Source organism: Jaminaea rosea (genome assembly GCF_003144245.1).
Source record: "Jaminaea rosea strain MCA 5214 unplaced genomic scaffold BDZ90scaffold_15, whole genome shotgun sequence".
Taxonomy (NCBI): Eukaryota; Fungi; Basidiomycota; class Exobasidiomycetes; order Microstromatales; genus Jaminaea; species Jaminaea rosea.
In genome coordinates, this window is record NW_020289989.1 from 390,535 (window position 1) to 404,938 (window position 14,404).

Here is a 14,404-nt window from a genome sequence, read left to right on the forward strand (position 1 = left end):
TCAAGACGAGCCGTCGACTGGGCGGCGGCCCTTCTTCGCGGGTCGGAGTTGGAATGGCAAATTGGTCAGGGCGGACTGGGGGGGCGGACTGAGACCGGCGTGGCACGAACGGGGACGCGACGCCAGGCACGCCCGCACGCACGCACGCACGCACGCAACGCCGCGCCTTTGTCTCCGTATCCTTACCACCGAATTGCGCTCGCGACCTCGATGCTGGATCATCCTCCTCCTCGTCCTCGCCCTCGCCCTCGCCGCCGTCGTCGCCCAGCATGACGGGACCACCGCAGCCGATTGGCTCCAATCTCCCCCTCGCATCATCGCTGCCAAAGGTCTCGTTTCGTCGCATTCCAGCTCAAGAGGCCCAGACGCTGAGCCTACCTGCTGGAGTGAGCGACTCGATCAATGTGGGATATGGCTTCAATGATGGCGAGTCATTCGACAAGCCAGAGCACTACATACGCTTCGTCGAGCCCATCGAGGCCGACTTGAAGCGACAAGTCGAGTATGACATGGACGAGCAGGACAAGGAGTGGATCGATGCCCTCAACGCCGAGAGGAAGAAGGAAGGGTCAGATGCCGTGTCGTATGAGACGTTTGAGATTGTCATCGACAGACTCGAAAAGGAGTGGTTTGATTTGGTGAGTGCGAGTGCCCGCTGCGCAGCATTGGCGGGGACACGAAGCTGACCTGCGTCTACTCGCGGCCCCGCTTCTAGATGAAACGCGTCCCGCCCAAGCCCACGCCCGCTGCCATTGGACCCGATGGCGAAGTCGTCAATCAGAGCGAGGACACCGAGTGCGCTATTTGCGACGACGGAGAGTGCGAGAACTCAAATGCAATCGTCTTTTGCGACGGCTGCAATCTCGCAGTCCACCAAGATTGCTACGGCATTCCCTACATCCCAGAGGGCCAATGGCTCTGCCGCAAGTGCACCGTATCGCCGGATCGAGCGGTATCATGCGTCCTGTGCCCCAACGAGGGAGGAGCATTCAAACAGACGACGCAGGGCAAGTGGGCTCACCTCTTGTGCGCAATGTGGATCCCAGAGACGGGCGTGAGCAATCCAGTCTACATGGAGCCCATCGACAGCGTCGAGCGCATTCCCAAGGCGAGGTGGAAATTACAATGCTACCTCTGTCGGCATAGGCACGGGGCATGCATACAGTGCGACAGCAAGTCGTGTTTCGTTGCCTTCCACGTCACTTGCGCGCGCAAGGCTGGGCTACTCATCAATGCACCTCGCCAGCGTCACGAGCACCATCACCATGGCGACGATGACGACGAGGGCGAGACGCTCAAGGCAATGTGCCACAAGCATCAGCCCAAGCACCTCCGTCGCCTGGCTAACGCCAGCGCGCCGCAAGACGACGATGCTGCGAGTGGCAGCGCAGGGACTGGGGCTAGCACGCCAGTCCTCCCCACGATCAAGCCGGCCTCTCGTAAGATTACCATTCGACGCGGCGCCAACGGCTCCATCTCTGCAGTCGTAGCCAACCCTCCAGCTCACACGGCCACCAAGTCTGCGCGCGCCTACAAGAAGTCCTATCGCGCTGGCCCGCCCCTCGTCCCCGCATACATCCTCTCGCGCGTCTTCGACTACATGAGCAAGGTACACCTCCGCCGAAAGCAGCCCCTGATCGTGCAGATCGCCAAGTTCTGGTCACTGAAACGCGAAGCAAGGCGTGGGGCTCCTTTACTCAAGCGCCTACACCTCGAGCCCTGGACGGCGATGTCTGCGCCTAAGGAGCTGAGCGAAGCCGAACGAACAAAGAAACTGCGCTTCGTCATGGCCGTACGTGCCGACTTGGAGAAACAGCGTATGCTGGTCGAGCTGGTACGCAAGCGAGAGCGTGAGAAGCTCAAGCAGGCCGACATCATCAGAAGTGCACTGGACGCCGCCCTGTTCCCCGCTCACGCACCGCTCAAGGACGCTCTAGCCAAGATCACTGCCCTGGATCGCTCGGGCCTCTTCATGAGCCCCGTCTCCCGCAGCGAGGTGCCCGACTACTACGATGTGGTCAAGGAGCCGATGGAGTGGGCCACTATTGCGGCTCGCGTGGACGACCATTACTACCAGCGGGTGGCAGAGTTTAGGCGCGATGTCATGCTGGTGCCGAACAATGCAATACTGTACAACAAGCCGGAGACGAGCTTTCATCGCGCGGCGGTGCGCATCAAGAAGGCGGTGGAGCCTATGCTTGAGGCGCTGGAGGGGTTGGGGAGGTGGCATAGCGAGGAGGCGAGAGAGAGGGGGGTGGAGGTGGGGAAGCTGCTGGAGGAGTTGGAGTTGGAGCCGCCACTGCGATTACTCGACGCGTTCGGAGAGCGTGGGGATGAGGGCAAGGCGGGCGAGGCGGGCGAGGCAGGCGAGGAAGACACGCAGGCGGAGCCTGCCAAGCTCAACATCGTCGACGATCTGCTCAGACAATTCTACCGTCCGCCTTCACCGCCGCCGCCACCGCCGCCTCCGCCGGCCGCCGATCCCTCACCTGCCCCATCCGCGGCTCCACCAGCGGCCGCCGCATCGTCATCACCGAAGCGCAAGGGCAAAGAAGGAGCCACCGCACCCAAGCGTCGTCGCATCGAGGCGCCCGCCCCCCCTCGGACGCCACGTCCAGCACCAGCAGCGGCAGCACCGCGTCGCGGGCGAGCATCGGCTCTCGCCGCGGCAGCACCAGCAGCTGTCTCACCGGCAGTCGCATCGGCGAGCGCAGTCTCTTCTCCCCTCACATCGTCCCCTTCGTCGCCCGCCAACCCAGCCCTACGCGTCTCGGACGTCTCGGATCACGACTCTTTCAAGCGTTTCGAGGACGGCTGGATCCTGCCCAAGGGAACGCGCCGCGCTACCACGGCGGGGAAGAGCAGCAGCGAGGACGAAGGGCGGAGCGGCGGCAAAGCGACAGATATCAAGGCTGGCGAAGCCACTCCCCGTCCACGAGCGGTGCGACGCTCCGCAGCAGGCAAGGCTTCTCCTGCTGCGCCAACGCTTGATCCACTTGCTCCCCCGGCCTCAGCGCGCTCGCAACGCACCCGTCGTCCGAGCAACCAAGCTGCCCCAGGCCCCTCCACGGCACCAGCTGGCTCCCCTCTCCCAACTCCTGACCTCAACTCCATCCCCAAGCCTTCCGTCATTTCCCCTGCCGGCACGCTAGTATGGGCCAAATACGGGTCCCACCCCTTCTACCCGGCCGAGGTATTCTCAGAGAAATCCGCCCTCGTCCCACCGACGGTTCTTTCCGCTCGACCTGCCCCCTCTACCATTCCGACTGGGCAACGAGTTCACCTGGTGCGCTTCTTCGACCGGGCGCGCAGTTGGGGTTGGGCGTCGACGGGGCTTTGTAGGCTTTTGTTGGAGGACGAGGAGCTTGATAGCGGGATGGTGAGCGCGGTCAAGGCGCGACAGAGGGAGGCGATTAGGAAGGCTATGTGGAGGGCGGGGAGGGCGAGGGATGGGTTGCTTGAGGAGGGAGAGTAGGCGTGGGAGCGCAGCGAGGGCGGCTGACGCGGTGGCGGCGGCGGTGAGAGAAAGGGGGGCGGCACTGTCTCTTCGCCGCTAGCTATGAGTTCATCTATTTACCAATTTGTGACCCGCGACTCGATGGAGTTAACCGGTGTGTCGTCTGGCATGTTGGTCGGTGGGCCGAATTCGCATCCTGGTCTGAAAAAGCTGCAGAGGCGTGAGCTGAGCGAGCGGTGCAGCAGCTGCGGCAGAGGGCGTGACGCGTGGATCACGATTGGTTCAGGCCGCTGTTAACAAGGCGGTCTGATAGCTGATCGAGCATTCACGCCCTGCTCGTGCCGGCCCCAGCTCTTAATCTAAGATGAGCACGTCGTCTCGCCTACCGTAGCTGCGTGACCTTCGTGGTCTCGCCCCTCCTGATCAGGCATGGCCGCGATCTCACGTCTTCCCGTCCTGGTATCAAAGGAATACATGCCAGAGATATTGGGACACGAGTGATGCCATTGCGTCCACAATGCGCTTCTGTGCACGATTCTCCCCTCTCTGACCTGGAAACATGCTTGCCGCCGTGCCCTCTCACTTTTTCGCCTCCAAGTGCATACTCGTCGGACCCTTCACAAAGTCCACTGGCCCGCCCATCTGCGAAAATGCTCCCGATTTGGCGCCAGTGGCGGGATTATCATCGCCGGTCATTGAGTAAGGGAAACCCTTGTTGAGCGGGGCTGCCGCCTCAATCTTGGCGAGTTGGTCGGGAGTGAGACGCAGGTCGATGGCGCGGATGTTGTCGTCGATGTAGGACTGCGCGCGCGGGGAGGAGGGGAGACGAGTCAGATGCGATCGGGGTCAAAGTGGGGGAGAGGTCGGACGAGACTCACAAGCTTGGTACCGCCTACGATGGGGAAGACGTACGGCGATCTAGGCGGGCGAGCAGGGATCAGCATACCATCCTCGTCTCGCGTGACGCACGCACACACACTCACTTTGCAAAGCAATACGCCAGCGCAATCTGCGTAATGGTCGCTCCTTGCCCGACCTCCTTGGCCACCTCATCCAGTGTGCGCGCAATACGAGCCTCTTCGTCACTCTGCCCTCCTCCGCGGACAGGCTTGCCAAACTCCTTTTCTCTCTGAGCAAGCTGCTCGGGCGTGCGGAAGCGTCCTTGACCGAGGGCAGCCCAGGGTGCGATGGCCATTCCGTAGTGGCGGCACATGGGGAGGATATCACGCTCGAGGTCGCGGTCCAGCGCCTGCGTGCACAAGAGGAGCAAACGGTTCAGCCGGCTGTTGTCCTTGCTCGATCATACGCTCGCTGCACGCACATTCCACTTGCCCTGGTACACCACAAATGGCGTGAGGGCATTGGCGTTTGCATACTCATTGGCTGCGGCTACCACCCACGCAGGTGTGTCGGACACGCCTAGGTAGTCGACCCTCCTTGCCGTGACCTCGCGATGGAGGGCCTGCATGAGCTCTGGGATGCTCGTCGACCAGTCCCACAAGTGGACGTAGAGCACATCGACGTAGTTTGTCTGAAGGTTACGCAGCGAAGCGTCTAGCGAATGGCGGAGCGATTTAGTCGAATTGCCCGTGAAGTTGGACATGATGCGGGCCTGCGAGCGAGGGCGGGGCGAGATCAGCGCTGAGAATGTAGAGTGAATGGCAGGGTGCGCGAACACGGCTACGCACCCCGTCACGCTGGTCTCGCCATCGTGCCGTGAACTTGGTAGCGAGAACGATCTCCTCCCGATTCTTGCGCGAGGTCATCCAACTGCCAAGGATGCGTTCCGACTCGCCACGAGTGTAAGCTGCGCGGGTGTGCGGGAGGACACGATTTTCAGCTCGCTCAGCGCACGAGGTGTCATCAGGCACACCACGCCACGCCTGCCCTGCCAATTCGCACCCCCACTCACCATTCGCTGTATCGATGAAATTACCGCCCTTGTCCCACCAAGCGTCGAGGAAGTCGTGCGACTCCTTTTCGTCCAAGCCCGAATTGAGCGTCTCGTTCCACGCCGTGCCTAACTGCATGGCCCCGAGGCATAGCGGTGAGACGCGGACTGAGCTGCGTGACGACAGGAGGCGATGATGGCCCAGCGATGTTTTGGGCTCGGACAGGATGGGGAAGTTGGCGGACATTGTGTGGGCGGGGTGGGGCAGGAAGGATGGTGTGAGTGAATGGCAGAGCCCCGACGCTCACCGCTCGACCTCGACTGAATGACCGCCCGAGCTGTCACGGCGACCTCGTGACGCTCGACTGCGAGGTCGGCGAGGACGGCGCGGGTGGAGGTGTCAGTGCGGAGAGAGCGGCGCGAGGCGGTGAGGCGGCAGGCGGCATTCGATACATGAGCGCTGCATAACCACGTGGTGCGAAGAACTGGGTCCTACGACTGCTCTGAGACGCATCAAGGGACGGCGATCAAAAGATGCTAAAAGGTGTAGACGGTCCTGAAGACTTCAATGCTACCCCAGTAGAGGGCCCGACAACACTGCTGACCGACGTGACGAGCACATCGCTTCATTTCATCACGCTACTCGTCCTCCTCCCGCAATGCCACACCCGCAAACCCACCACTCAACCCTCCATCCCCCCTCTCCTCTCTTCTCGCCATCTTCCGCTTCTTTCTCCTCTCATCACCGCGCTTTCCCCCTCTGATCCCGAGCTCACCGCTCCCGCCCCCTCCTCCTCCTCCTACCTCCTCGCCATACGTCCCAGCCTGCTTGCCCACTCCCTTCTTGACATTCGCAGGCAGAGAAGCCTTGTGCGCTAGACGGGCGAGATAGGCGGGCTCCTCACCTGCGGAAGAATCACCGCGACGATTCCCCTTCTTGTTGTTGTTGCGCTGCCCGCGTTTGAGCGGCTTGTGCCCACCGGAGGGGCGCTGTGTTTGTGTGGAAGCTTGCGTGCGGGGCACGGGGATGGTCGAGTTGGAGGAGAGGAAGGTGGAGAGCTCGTCGTGTGATGCATTGGCGTTTTGATGACGCGGCGCAGCACGACGCGGGGCCATCTCCTCGTCGTCCTCCTTGCCCGCACTTTCATCGGCGGCGTGCATGCTCATCCTCTTTGGCTGGTCCTCATCATCCGAATCGCTTTCCTCACTCTCCGCCTCACTCGCATCTTGGTCCTCTTCCTCATTCGCCCCTGCTCTTCCCCTCTTCCCCAACGAGCTAGCGCTAACGTCACCAGCTTGGAGCACCTGCTTGTTCGCCGGAGCAGTGGCCGGTGTCGTGGTTGCGGGAGTGGACTTGCCGAAGATCTGCGCATCTGCCTGAGCGAACAAGCCCTCCAGGTCGAATGCCGCAGAGAAGCCATTGACTACCGTTGCCTCTTCCTCTACGGGAGCCACCTGACCTTCGCTCGGCACCACAGCGGCAGGCTTCATCTCGTCGTCCTGTTCCTGCACCCCCGCGCCCGCACCCGCCATCCTCGCCTCGCGAGCCTCGCGCGCTTTGTCCTGCTTTGTGGCAGGAGGGGCGACGAACCATCTGATCCTCCCCGTGTTCCAATCATTAATCACCCCGCGTGCAGCACCTTCCACGTCTGGCTTGCCGCCGCGCAGCATCTTGCCGCGAGTGAGAGCGAGGCGGAGTAGGAAGTCGAGGGGATCCGAGGGGTCGAAGCCGATGCCGCCTTGCGTGGAGTGGGAGGAAGGGGCGGCATCGAGGGGGACTTCTGACGACTCGCTGGGAGCGAAAGAGTGGTGGTCATCCTCCATGTCTGATGCGCGGTCTTGGTCGTCGTCGTCGTCATCCTCCATATCGCTGCCGTCGCGTAGGCTTTGGAAATCGACCTTGCGCGCTTGTTTCAGCGGAGCAGCAGCTTCTGCATCGGGAACCATGGGTTGCGGCTCCGCATTCACTTGCGCACTCTGCTCCTCGTCCTGCTCCATCTCAATGACCGGCAATCTGTACAACCTCGTCACCTTGACCGGGTCCGCCCGTCGCAGTATCTCCCCGACGGGGGTGATGGGGTCCTCCACCAATTCCAACTTGACCGTCCCCCTCAGCACATCCTGCGTCGCTCCCTCCCCCGCACCAGGCATGGCAACACCCGGGCTATCCACGAGTCGCACCTTTCTGTCAAGTAGGACGGTCTGCAGCGCCTTTGTCTCGCCGGGACGCGGCGCAACGCTACACGCGCGGGAGCGGACGAGGGAGTTGATAAGGGAGGACTTGCCTACATTGGGGGGCCCGAAGATGCCCACTGTGAGGGACATGCCGACTGGCTGGGAGCGAGCGTAGTTTTTCAGCAGCTGTAGGAGGTGAGCAGCCGTACTGCCCTCCAGCGAGGACGTGGCGGCAGAAGAGCTCGAGGCATTGGTTTGCGTGTGCAACTTGCGGCTCGCCCTGCCCTTGCCGTCGAGGTTCTGGTTCGACTTGAATGCGAGCGTGGGGTGGAGGGAGCGCAGATATTTCAGCCAGCCCTCGAGAGCTTGCTTGGGAACGAGGTCGATCTTGGTGAGGACAAAGAGGAGGCGCTTTCCCGGGTGAGCAGCGATGAGGGCTTCCGTGGAGGGTGAGCGTGAGCCGAGCGGGTCGCGAGCGTCGAGTAATTGGATGAGGACGTCCGACTGCGAGATGAGGGAGCGGAGGTGGCGTCCGTAGGCTCGGAGGGAGGAGTCGACGGTTGAGCCGGGGTGGTTGCTGTGTGGCGTGCGGGGTGAGGTGTCAGCATGGATAGGCCTTTATATGCTAGTGAGCGGGCGAGCTACGCACCCGTTGAGGTGGTCGTACTGCGACCAAGCATCGCCCGTAGACGACGATGCGACGGGACTATCGTTGGAGCCGGCCGCCGCTCGCACCGTCTCGTCAAGGAGTGACGACGTCTTGGCATCATCGTTCTCTCGCTGCTTTCCCTTGAGGTCTGCAGCCATCTTGCGCTGCTCCTCTTCTCTGCGGTGCTTGAAGAAGACGGGCGGGCCAGTGTCCTGCTTGCGCTTGGCCTGCTGGCCGCCACGAGAGGGTGGCAGCTTGTTCTTACGTCCCATTGCGGGCCTACTAGATGCAATTGCGGGGAGCGCGGGGAGCGAAGGGATGGCAGGCGGGAGTAGCAAAAATCAAATCTCGACGTATGTCGGACTAGCTGCAGCGTCGCGCACGCCACGTGGTTTGAGCGGGGCGGCGGCGACGGCGGCGGCGGCGGCGACGTTGAGCTTGTCAATTGCCCGACAGCGCGGCAGAGAAAAGGCAGCAAAGCCTCCTCTCCCACATGCGGCTCCTTGTTGCTGGTCGAGAGGATGGTGCTGATGTGGGAGGATGGTGGGGTGGCAGCGCACACACGACACGCATAACACGCACCACACGCACGGCGCTGATGATTCTCCTCGTCGCTGTCACCTCGTGGCTTCTCGCCGCCTTGAACGCCGGTGTCGTCGTCTTTGCTCCGGGCCAAGACTGATTGCTGCCCGTGTGCCTCGCAGCGACGCAGCGACGCAGCGGCGCAGCGGCGCAGCGCGACCTCCACTCGTGCGTCGTCTCGCCCATTCGCCAGCAGCCGTTTGAGATTGCGGGGCGCACAGACAGGCGAGCACAGAGTAGATGGACGACCTCTCCTTCTTGTCTTCCCTACCACCACCACGCACACACACACACCACTCCATCTCACACACGCACGCCCATTATGTCGACCAAACACATCTTCGACAACCCGGAAGGTCTAGTAGACAAGACGCTTCGCGGAGCCATTGCCGTCAACCCGGCGCTGCGCCTCTACAAGCCGCACAAGGTCATCTACGACTCGACTCACTCCAACAGCAAAGTGGCCATCATGGCTGGCGGTGGAGCGGGTCACGAGCCTGGACAGGCGGGATTGATCGGCAAGGGTATGCTCGCTGCGGCTATCAGTGGAGACGTCTTTGCCAGCCCGAGTGCTGCGCAGATTTGCACTGGAATCGACTTGGCCAACACGGACAAGTGGGTGTCGCGATGAGGGAGGGAGAGATGGATTTGCTCGCTGCTGACCACTTTCTTGCCCACAGAGGAGTCATCTTCATCATCAACAACTACACGGGCGACCAGCTGCACTTTGGTCTCGCCGCCGAGAAGTGAGTCGCGCACGCCGCGCACCATGCTCCCACCCCCACACGCGCTCACGTTCCTACTCCCCCACCCGCAGAGCACGCTCCGCACTCGCAATCTCGGGCAACAAGACATCCGGCGGAGTGGAATGCGTGACAGTAGCAGACGACGTTGCCGTGGGACGAGCCAAGGGCGGCCTCGTCGGGCGTCGTGGCTTGGGCATGAACCCCTTTTCATGCAAGGTCCTCGGTGCAGCAGCTGAGCGTGGCTTGAGCGTCAAGGAGATCAAGAAGTTGGGCGACACGCTCATCGATAACTCGGTTACGATCGGCACGTCGCTCGACCACTGCCATGTGCCCGGACGCAGCAAGGACCCCAAGGAGTGGGGAGCACTCCCGCAAGAGGCGTGCGAGATTGGCATGGGTGCGTGGGGGCTGCCTAGAGGGCGGGTAGGATCGAGCTGACTTTGTGTACGCCGCGGCACGCAGGCATCCACAACGAGCCCGGATTCAAACGTCTGGACAAGACGCCTCCCCCTGACAAGCTCATCGCCGAGATGTACGTGCGCGTACCATCCAGGCTTCGAGCCGTCTGCTAACCCCTCGCTCGCCCGCCCGCCCGCCCGCTAGGTTGGACTACATGCTCAACCAAAACGACAAGGACCGCGCCTACCTCCCCTTCTCCGCCGGCGACGCCCCCGTCCTCTTCATCAACAACCTCGGCGGCATCTCGCAGCTCGAACTCTTTGCCGCCTTGGACGAAACCATCGCCCAGCTCGGCAAGACGTACGACCTCCACCCGGCCCGCGTCTACTGCAACGCCTACATGACCAGCCTCAACGCCCCCGGCTTCGGCATCACGCTCGTCAAGCACCGCGAGGTCACCAAGGCCTGCGGCGTCGATCTCCTCGACTTGCTCGACGACCCTACGGACGCCTACGCCTGGACGGGCGTTACGCGCGGCTGGCCCTCGAACCCGCGCGACCGCGAGGCAGAGGAGAAGGAGGCTGAGCAGCGTCTCGCCGAGGTGCAGAAGAAGGGCGGCGCGGTCAGCATGCTCGAGGCGGATGCCAAGGAGAAGGCAGACGGGCCCTCGAACGCAGACCCAGAGCAGACGAAGAAGGCCATCTGGTCCATGTGCCAGGCGGCGATCGATGCTGAGCCCTCGATCACGCGACACGACACGATTGTGGGCGACGGAGACTGCGGTACCGGTCTCGCTACGTGAGTGTGCGCCGCGAAACCCACGCCCAAACACCTCGCTGACACCTCTCTCCTTCCCGCCGCGCACAGCTTCGCCAAGGCCATCCAGCAAGGCCTCGACTCCGGCAATGTAGACCTCAAGGTAGCCGCCTCGACGGTCATGTCCATCGGCACCATCGCCTCGGACGTGTACGGCGGTACATCCGGCGCCATCTACGAGCTCTTCCTCGCCGGCCTCGCGCAAGCCTTCACCTCCATGCCTCGTCAGCCGGCCACCATCAAAGAGTGGAGCTCCGCCTCTTCCCAAGCCCTCAAGAGCCTCTTCACCTTCACTCCCGCCCGACCGGGCATGCGTACGCTCATTGACGCGCTTGAACCTTTCGTTGTTGAGCTTGAGAAGAGCCAGGATCTGTCCAAGGCAGTCGCGGCTGCTAAGGAGGGGATGGAGAAGACCAAGAGGCTCGACGCTAAGCTGGGCCGTAGTGTTTACCAGGGAGAGGGTAACGAGGAGATGAAGCAGACGCCTGACCCGGGAGCGGAGGGGATTGCTGAGGTTGTGGCGGGATTGCTCAAGGGGCTGGGAGGGAAATGAACGCGCGCGTGTAGCGGTGGACATGCCTTTACTTTTGCTTCGCGAGAAGGAATCACAATCTAGTCTAGCTTGGACGCAGGACCGTGTGCGGTGAACCGTGCGCGCGAATGAACTCGGCTCGAGGAGCAGGCGCAGAGAGGCGCTAGAGAAGCGGTTGTGGGCTCTTTGCGACGTCCACTGAAGTCACGCTGGACTGCTCGTAGCCAATCCCTCAACATTGGCCCAAAAGGATTCGAGGTGATCCTCGCCATCAATGTGGGGCCTCTCGCACATTTCATATAGCGCAGCGTCTCCCGCCATGTGCCTTCCCGTGCTCAGGCGGAAAGGCCCTCACGCGTCTTCACCGCAGCTCAATCATGGAGAGAGAGGAGCAAAATCGTATCTTGGTCTTCGCACCACAGTGTACCGATGGGTGCCGCATCGCAACACAACAAACAGGAAAACGCTCTTCTCCACCCTCGTGTATCTCTCCTCGCGCTCGCTAGACCGGCCGGCGACGCGTCCTACAGTACGTCGCCCTCCTACCCTTAGCAGCCACCGCACGAGCATCCTGGAGCGTCCCCGCAGCAAGTCGATTGGGAATTATAGCTACAGCAGTCACAGATACCTGACCGAACTTGAAGATAAGCAAGGCCGTGTATTCCGTAGAAGGTGTTGGGGCCAGGGGAGCGAGTGGCAGGGGTGGTAGCGAGATCGCGCGCGAGGGGGGTCGGGCTGCCTTGAACCTCTTGAGGCGAGGTGTCGTGGCGGACGTTGAGCTGTACGAGACGATGCGGAAGCCTTCGTATCCTTAGCATCGTAGCAAGGCAAAGCGATATTCTGTATCAGGCATTGCACCGCGGTGCTCACTCACCTCATCGCGCTCCTTCTGGCCAGGCTCGGAACGGGGAAAGGCAGCATCGGCCTTCTTCCTGAGCACCTTCTGCAGGACGGAGCCGGACTGGAGTTGCCCATCGTCACGGGCGATCTTGACGCCCTGCTCCAACCCAGTAGCAGCGACCTGATCACGAGCAGCAACGACTCCATAGCGGGTGGCGTGGCGAGCGGTATTGGTGCTTGCGTGGGTGGTGGGCATAAGGCCCGCGATGAGAGTGAGGCTGATCAAAAGGGCAGCCTGGCTGAGGCAGAGGAAGCGCATCGTGTGATTGTGTCGTGTGGTGTGGAGAGGGTCAGGGAAGAGGGAGGGAAAAAGGAGGGGCGTATATACGATCGCGAGCGAGAGCAGCCCCCAGTGTCGGCGTCCCCAACAGGGTCTGGGGCACTCTAACGACGGCGCGACCCCCGGTCCTTCATTGCGGCTTGTGCGAAGGCAACAGTCGCGCACGGCCGCTGCACTGCTCGCTCTCACCATTGGGAGCGTTCGCACGCAAGTAATGCCGCTATCAGGACGGTTACTGCGGCTATACAGTCTCACTGTGGTTCAGACTGCGAGCATTGAGCCTCGCGCGACCATGCTGGTGTGCGCACGCAGCCGCACCTTGGCAGTGACGGCTTGGCGTACGGTATCGCCGGCAGTGCAATCGTGGGAGATTCGGGAGAAGCGAGCGGTAGCAAGCTTGCGGTGTTGTTCACACGCAACAGGAGAGGGCGAGACAACGGGTGAGAGGCTAAAGTTGATGATTGGATGTGGACTCGTGTCTCGCGTGAGAGATCGAGAGATAGGGGAAGAGACATCGTGTGTGCGCGGCGCTGCCGCGTGAGTTGCCGTACGTGGCATGTGACGAGATGCGGCGGCGGCTGTCGTGTACGGACAGTGAACGAGGTAGCGACGCTTTGTATAATAGCCTAGAACTGGAGGTGGACGACATTATCGGTAGCAGTGACCTGGTAAGCAAGGCAGTGGATCGATCAGCACGCGGTTTGTACTGTACCTGTTGAAGATGGTCGCTGCGGCTCACCATGCGATCGTACGCCTCCTCCCACATCAGATGGTCGCGCCCAACAACATCCATGGAGCACCCAGAGCACGTACAGGAAGGCTTAAATTGGCAGCATCTGGCAGAAGAGGTCCCGCTGCTGCAACATTGGCAGAACTTCGAGGGAGCGGGTTTCTAAGTCGATACGGAAAGACAGAATGCGAGGTGAGAGTCAAGCAGGACGCGACTTCAGGTGGTTCGACGAGGGGACTGACCTTCCTTTTTCGCTCGGTGAGCATGGCGTCACTTTGCGTAGTGAGGTCGCTGTCACGGGGCGTGCTGACGGTCGACACAGCTCGAGGGATTCTGGGCTGCTGAAAGCGCGCGTCTCTGGTCAGCATCAAGAACCGTGGCAGACGCGTTGCCGCAGCTCACCTTCTCGTATCGACCGGGCAGATCCACAGCATGCCTGCAGTTGAAGCACTCGCAGTCACCCGCTTTCCTGCAGTCATTTGACGCGGGATTGGCCGTGGGCTGAAGTAGCGAAGGGAGATCAAGGCGAGGTCAACGACTGCGGACGACCGACGAAGCCTGTTGGAATTCACCCTCGTTGACTGCTTGGGCTGCGCATTGGTCTTGTTGCGCCCCGCGAGCGTGCTGTCTGTATCGGTGAGAGAGCTCCGGTCCTGAAGGGGACAATGCCTGGCGTTAACGCGGGGCTCCAATGCCGCTTAATCAGCTTCCACTGACCTCTCTATCGTGATGGAAGGTGCGCAGGGCCGGCACGCTCTCGTTGTAACCACGATGCACAAGATACCCGTGGTCGGAGAGGCTGCCCTCCGTGCGAAGGGCCAGGACATCAATGGCTCGTCCCGTGGCGCCTGGGCCGATGAGGGCGAGGCCCAACACAGCGGGGAAAATGAAGGAGAGGAAGGGAGGGCGCATGGTGTGGACTGGTGCTGGTGAAGAGGAGAGTGCTTCTGTTGGAGGCGCAGAAGGTGAAGATGATATAGCCTCTTGTCGAGGTCATGACCTCATCGCAGCGGGAAGTGCCGCACGCGATACTGTACCACGGCGGCTCAGAATACCGTATAGTGTAGACGCGCCAGGGCTGGTCGTTTGACGGGAAGCGATCGACTGCTCCCCTAAGCCCTCGCCATAGTTGATAATCGCTCTCGCCCAGCAATGTCGTCATGCCCTGTGACCCCGGCGCTCGACGTTGCTCCAGAGCCAGCGAAACAAAGGTCTGAGTCTTGCCAGGGCAGTGAATCGTTCCGCTG

The 14,404-nt window shown here is 61.8% G+C and overlaps 6 protein-coding genes across 6 annotated transcripts; 2 read left to right on the forward strand and 4 right to left on the reverse strand.

Annotated features, from left to right (window-relative positions):
• The first annotated feature begins 169 nt into the window (after window positions 1-169).
• BDZ90DRAFT_281623 (hypothetical protein) lies at window positions 170-3,601 on the forward strand. The gene is made up of 2 exons (XM_025509385.1): window positions 170-638; window positions 716-3,601. Exons 1-2 carry the CDS (start codon window positions 270-272, stop codon window positions 3,473-3,475), a joined length of 3,129 nt encoding a protein of 1,042 aa, XP_025360031.1. The 5' UTR covers window positions 170-269; the 3' UTR covers window positions 3,476-3,601.
• Window positions 3,602-3,790: 189 nt separating this feature from the next.
• On the reverse strand, window positions 3,791-5,745 carry BDZ90DRAFT_234242 (putative AAD14-putative aryl-alcohol reductase). Its single transcript, XM_025506937.1, has 6 exons — window positions 5,370-5,745; window positions 5,146-5,264; window positions 4,779-5,069; window positions 4,441-4,706; window positions 4,336-4,375; window positions 3,791-4,258 (listed from the first exon to the last, which is right to left on the reverse strand). The coding sequence occupies exons 1-6, from the start codon at window positions 5,593-5,595 to the stop codon at window positions 4,037-4,039; spliced, it is 1,164 nt and encodes a 387-aa protein (XP_025360032.1). The 5' UTR covers window positions 5,596-5,745; the 3' UTR covers window positions 3,791-4,036.
• A 103-nt stretch (window positions 5,746-5,848) lies between these two features.
• BDZ90DRAFT_234243 (P-loop containing nucleoside triphosphate hydrolase protein) lies at window positions 5,849-8,491 on the reverse strand. Its single transcript, XM_025506938.1, has 2 exons — window positions 8,173-8,491; window positions 5,849-8,100 (listed from the first exon to the last, which is right to left on the reverse strand). Exons 1-2 carry the CDS (start codon window positions 8,442-8,444, stop codon window positions 5,988-5,990), a joined length of 2,385 nt encoding a protein of 794 aa, XP_025360033.1. The 5' UTR covers window positions 8,445-8,491; the 3' UTR covers window positions 5,849-5,987.
• A 206-nt stretch (window positions 8,492-8,697) lies between these two features.
• BDZ90DRAFT_255682 (putative DAK2-dihydroxyacetone kinase) lies at window positions 8,698-11,268 on the forward strand (the record flags this gene model as incomplete). Its single annotated transcript, XM_025507858.1, has 6 exons — window positions 8,698-9,369; window positions 9,435-9,500; window positions 9,572-9,897; window positions 9,963-10,032; window positions 10,104-10,697; window positions 10,767-11,268. The coding sequence occupies exons 1-6, from the start codon at window positions 9,077-9,079 to the stop codon at window positions 11,266-11,268; spliced, it is 1,851 nt and encodes a 616-aa protein (XP_025360034.1). The 5' UTR covers window positions 8,698-9,076.
• A 498-nt stretch (window positions 11,269-11,766) lies between these two features.
• BDZ90DRAFT_281627 (hypothetical protein) lies at window positions 11,767-12,406 on the reverse strand (the record flags this gene model as incomplete). The annotated part of the gene is made up of 2 exons (XM_025509386.1): window positions 11,767-12,026; window positions 12,122-12,406. 2 exons carry the CDS (start codon window positions 12,404-12,406, stop codon window positions 11,796-11,798), a joined length of 516 nt encoding a protein of 171 aa, XP_025360035.1. The 3' UTR covers window positions 11,767-11,795.
• Window positions 12,407-12,920: 514 nt separating this feature from the next.
• Window positions 12,921-14,069, reverse strand: BDZ90DRAFT_281628 (hypothetical protein; the record flags this gene model as incomplete). Its single annotated transcript, XM_025509387.1, has 6 exons — window positions 12,921-13,092; window positions 13,167-13,319; window positions 13,400-13,498; window positions 13,560-13,658; window positions 13,730-13,810; window positions 13,875-14,069. 6 exons carry the CDS (start codon window positions 14,067-14,069, stop codon window positions 13,054-13,056), a joined length of 666 nt encoding a protein of 221 aa, XP_025360036.1. The 3' UTR covers window positions 12,921-13,053.
• Between the last annotated feature and the right edge of the window lie 335 nt (window positions 14,070-14,404).

What these genes read in the sequence shown, in the direction of transcription:
- BDZ90DRAFT_234243 (XM_025506938.1), bottom strand. Translation starts at nt 8,444, where the DNA reads ATGGGACGTAAGAACAAGCTGCCACCCTCTCGTGGCGGCCAGCAGGCC. An exon ending in CAGTACGACCACCTCAACGG is followed by an intron (nt 8,101 to 8,172) that starts GTGCGTAGCTCG and finishes CACGCCACACAG; the next exon opens with CAACCACCCCGGCTCAACCG.
- BDZ90DRAFT_281623 (XM_025509385.1), top strand. Translation starts at nt 270, where the DNA reads ATGACGGGACCACCGCAGCCGATTGGCTCCAATCTCCCCCTCGCATCA. An exon ending in AAAAGGAGTGGTTTGATTTG is followed by an intron (nt 639 to 715) that starts GTGAGTGCGAGT and finishes CCCCGCTTCTAG; the next exon opens with ATGAAACGCGTCCCGCCCAA.
- BDZ90DRAFT_234242 (XM_025506937.1), bottom strand. Translation starts at nt 5,595, where the DNA reads ATGTCCGCCAACTTCCCCATCCTGTCCGAGCCCAAAACATCGCTGGGC. An exon ending in TGTACCAGGGCAAGTGGAAT is followed by an intron (nt 4,707 to 4,778) that starts GTGCGTGCAGCG and finishes TTGTGCACGCAG; the next exon opens with GCGCTGGACCGCGACCTCGA. An exon ending in TCGTAGGCGGTACCAAGCTT is followed by an intron (nt 4,259 to 4,335) that starts GTGAGTCTCGTC and finishes CCGCGCGCGCAG; the next exon opens with TCCTACATCGACGACAACAT.